The sequence below is a fragment of the Mandrillus leucophaeus genome, unplaced genomic scaffold, assembly GCF_000951045.1.
Source record: "Mandrillus leucophaeus isolate KB7577 unplaced genomic scaffold, Mleu.le_1.0 Scaffold245, whole genome shotgun sequence".
In the NCBI taxonomy this organism is placed as follows: domain Eukaryota; kingdom Metazoa; phylum Chordata; class Mammalia; order Primates; family Cercopithecidae; genus Mandrillus; species Mandrillus leucophaeus.
In genome coordinates, this window is record NW_012102532.1 from 687,773 (window position 1) to 689,424 (window position 1,652).

At 46.5% G+C, this 1,652-nt stretch overlaps 1 protein-coding gene across 3 annotated transcripts in view; it reads left to right on the forward strand.

The window, feature by feature from the left end:
- NCAPD2 (non-SMC condensin I complex, subunit D2) overlaps positions 1 to 1,652 on the forward strand; it is a 37,014-nt gene that overhangs the window by 24,923 nt on the left and 10,439 nt on the right. For all 3 annotated transcript variants that reach the window (XM_011982951.1, XM_011982950.1, XM_011982952.1), the window contains one exon: positions 684 to 808. In XM_011982951.1, coding sequence (XP_011838341.1) covers positions 684 to 808 — 125 coding nt within the window. The remainder of the gene's footprint in view (positions 1 to 683; positions 809 to 1,652) is intronic.

Below are 1,652 nucleotides of genomic sequence, written 5' to 3' on the forward strand. Positions count from 1 at the left end.
TATTTATACATAGTTTCCCACTCTCGTCTTTTTTTGAGAGAGAGAGTGTCTCACTCTGTTGCCCATGCTCGAGTACAGTGGTATGATCACAACTCACTGCAGCTTTGATCTCCCAGGCTCCAGTGATCCTCCCACCTCAGCTCCCTCGAGTAGCTGAGCCCACAAGCACACACCATCACACCCGGCTAACTGTTTTCACTTTTTATATAGATGGGTCTTCCTGTGCTGCCCAGACTGATCTCGAACTCCTGGGTTCACGTGTCCCCATTATTTTTTATGACTACATAGAATCTTACTGTCTGGATGTGCCCGAATTAACTAATTATTGAAAGTTTATTGTTTCTAAACTTAGGAAAAGTTTTAAACAGGTGTTCGGAGTAGGTTTATGATTTTAAAACGTTAAAAAGCCTTATTGGAGTTTTTTTGAAGACCGTAGTAATGCCTTGTAGCTTCAGAAATAAGAAAAATGTTTGCAGATGGGCAGTCGGGGGAAAAAAATAGGAAAGGTGTTTTGAGCCCTACCCCTTAGCAGGTGCTGTAACAACTTTTTAAGCATGTTAAGTGCTCCTTTTCTCTGGGCAGTAGGTCCAGGGACTTGATGGAATCGTGAGGTAAACTCCTTTACGAAAGGCTGCAGTGACGTTCTTCTGGGTGCTGACAGGCTGGTGTTCGTGTTCTTTCAGGCAGGCCATCAGTCTCACTCGAGAAGCCACAGGCCACTTCCAGGAGTCCGAACCCTTCAGTCATACAGACCCAGAGGAGTCAGAGGAGACCAGGCTCTTGAATATTTTAGGACTTATCTTCAAAGGTAATCATTTTCCTTCTTCAGTCAATAAATAACACATGTCAACTAGTATTTACTGAGCATTTACTTTATGCCATCATTGGCCTGGTTAACAGAACCTGGTGCTGAAGAGCCCAGAGATGAATTGGCATTGCCTTTGCTCTGGAATGGAAGCAGCCCACGGGCCTAAGATTGATAGTCACAGGGTGACTGTCCAGACCATAGAGGACTTTAGGTATGGTTTTTGAGAAATTAAGATATTTTAGAGTAAGTTCTAATTTCGTATCTTCACATTGTGAAAAGAGATATCCAGGGCCAGAGGTAGTGGCTTATGCCTGTAATCCTAGCACTTTGGGAGGCCAAGGCAGGAGGATTGCTTGAGCCCAGGAGTTCAAAATCACCCTGAGCAACATGACAAAACCCCCATCTCTATAAGAGATACCAGAAAAAATTAGCCAGGTGTGATAGCATACACCTGTAGTCCCAGCTGCTTAGGAGGCTGAAGTGAGAGAATCACCTGAGCCCAGGGAAGTTGAGGCTGCAGTGAGCGGTGACCATGCCACTGCACAGCCTGGGCAACAGAGTGAGACCCCATCTCAAAAGAAAAAAAGAAGGAAAATAAATAAGTAGGCCAGGCGCGGTGGCTCATGCCTGTAATCCCAGCACTTTGGGAGGCCGAGGCGGGCAAATCACGAGGTCAGGAGATCGAGACCATTCTGGCTAACATGGTGAAACCCCGTCTTTACTAAAAAGACAAAAAAGATTAGCCGGGCGTGGTGGCGGGTGCCTGTAATCCCAGCTACTCGGGAGGCTGAGGCAGGAGAATGGCGTGAACCTGGGAGGCGGAGCTTGCAGTGAGCCGAGATCG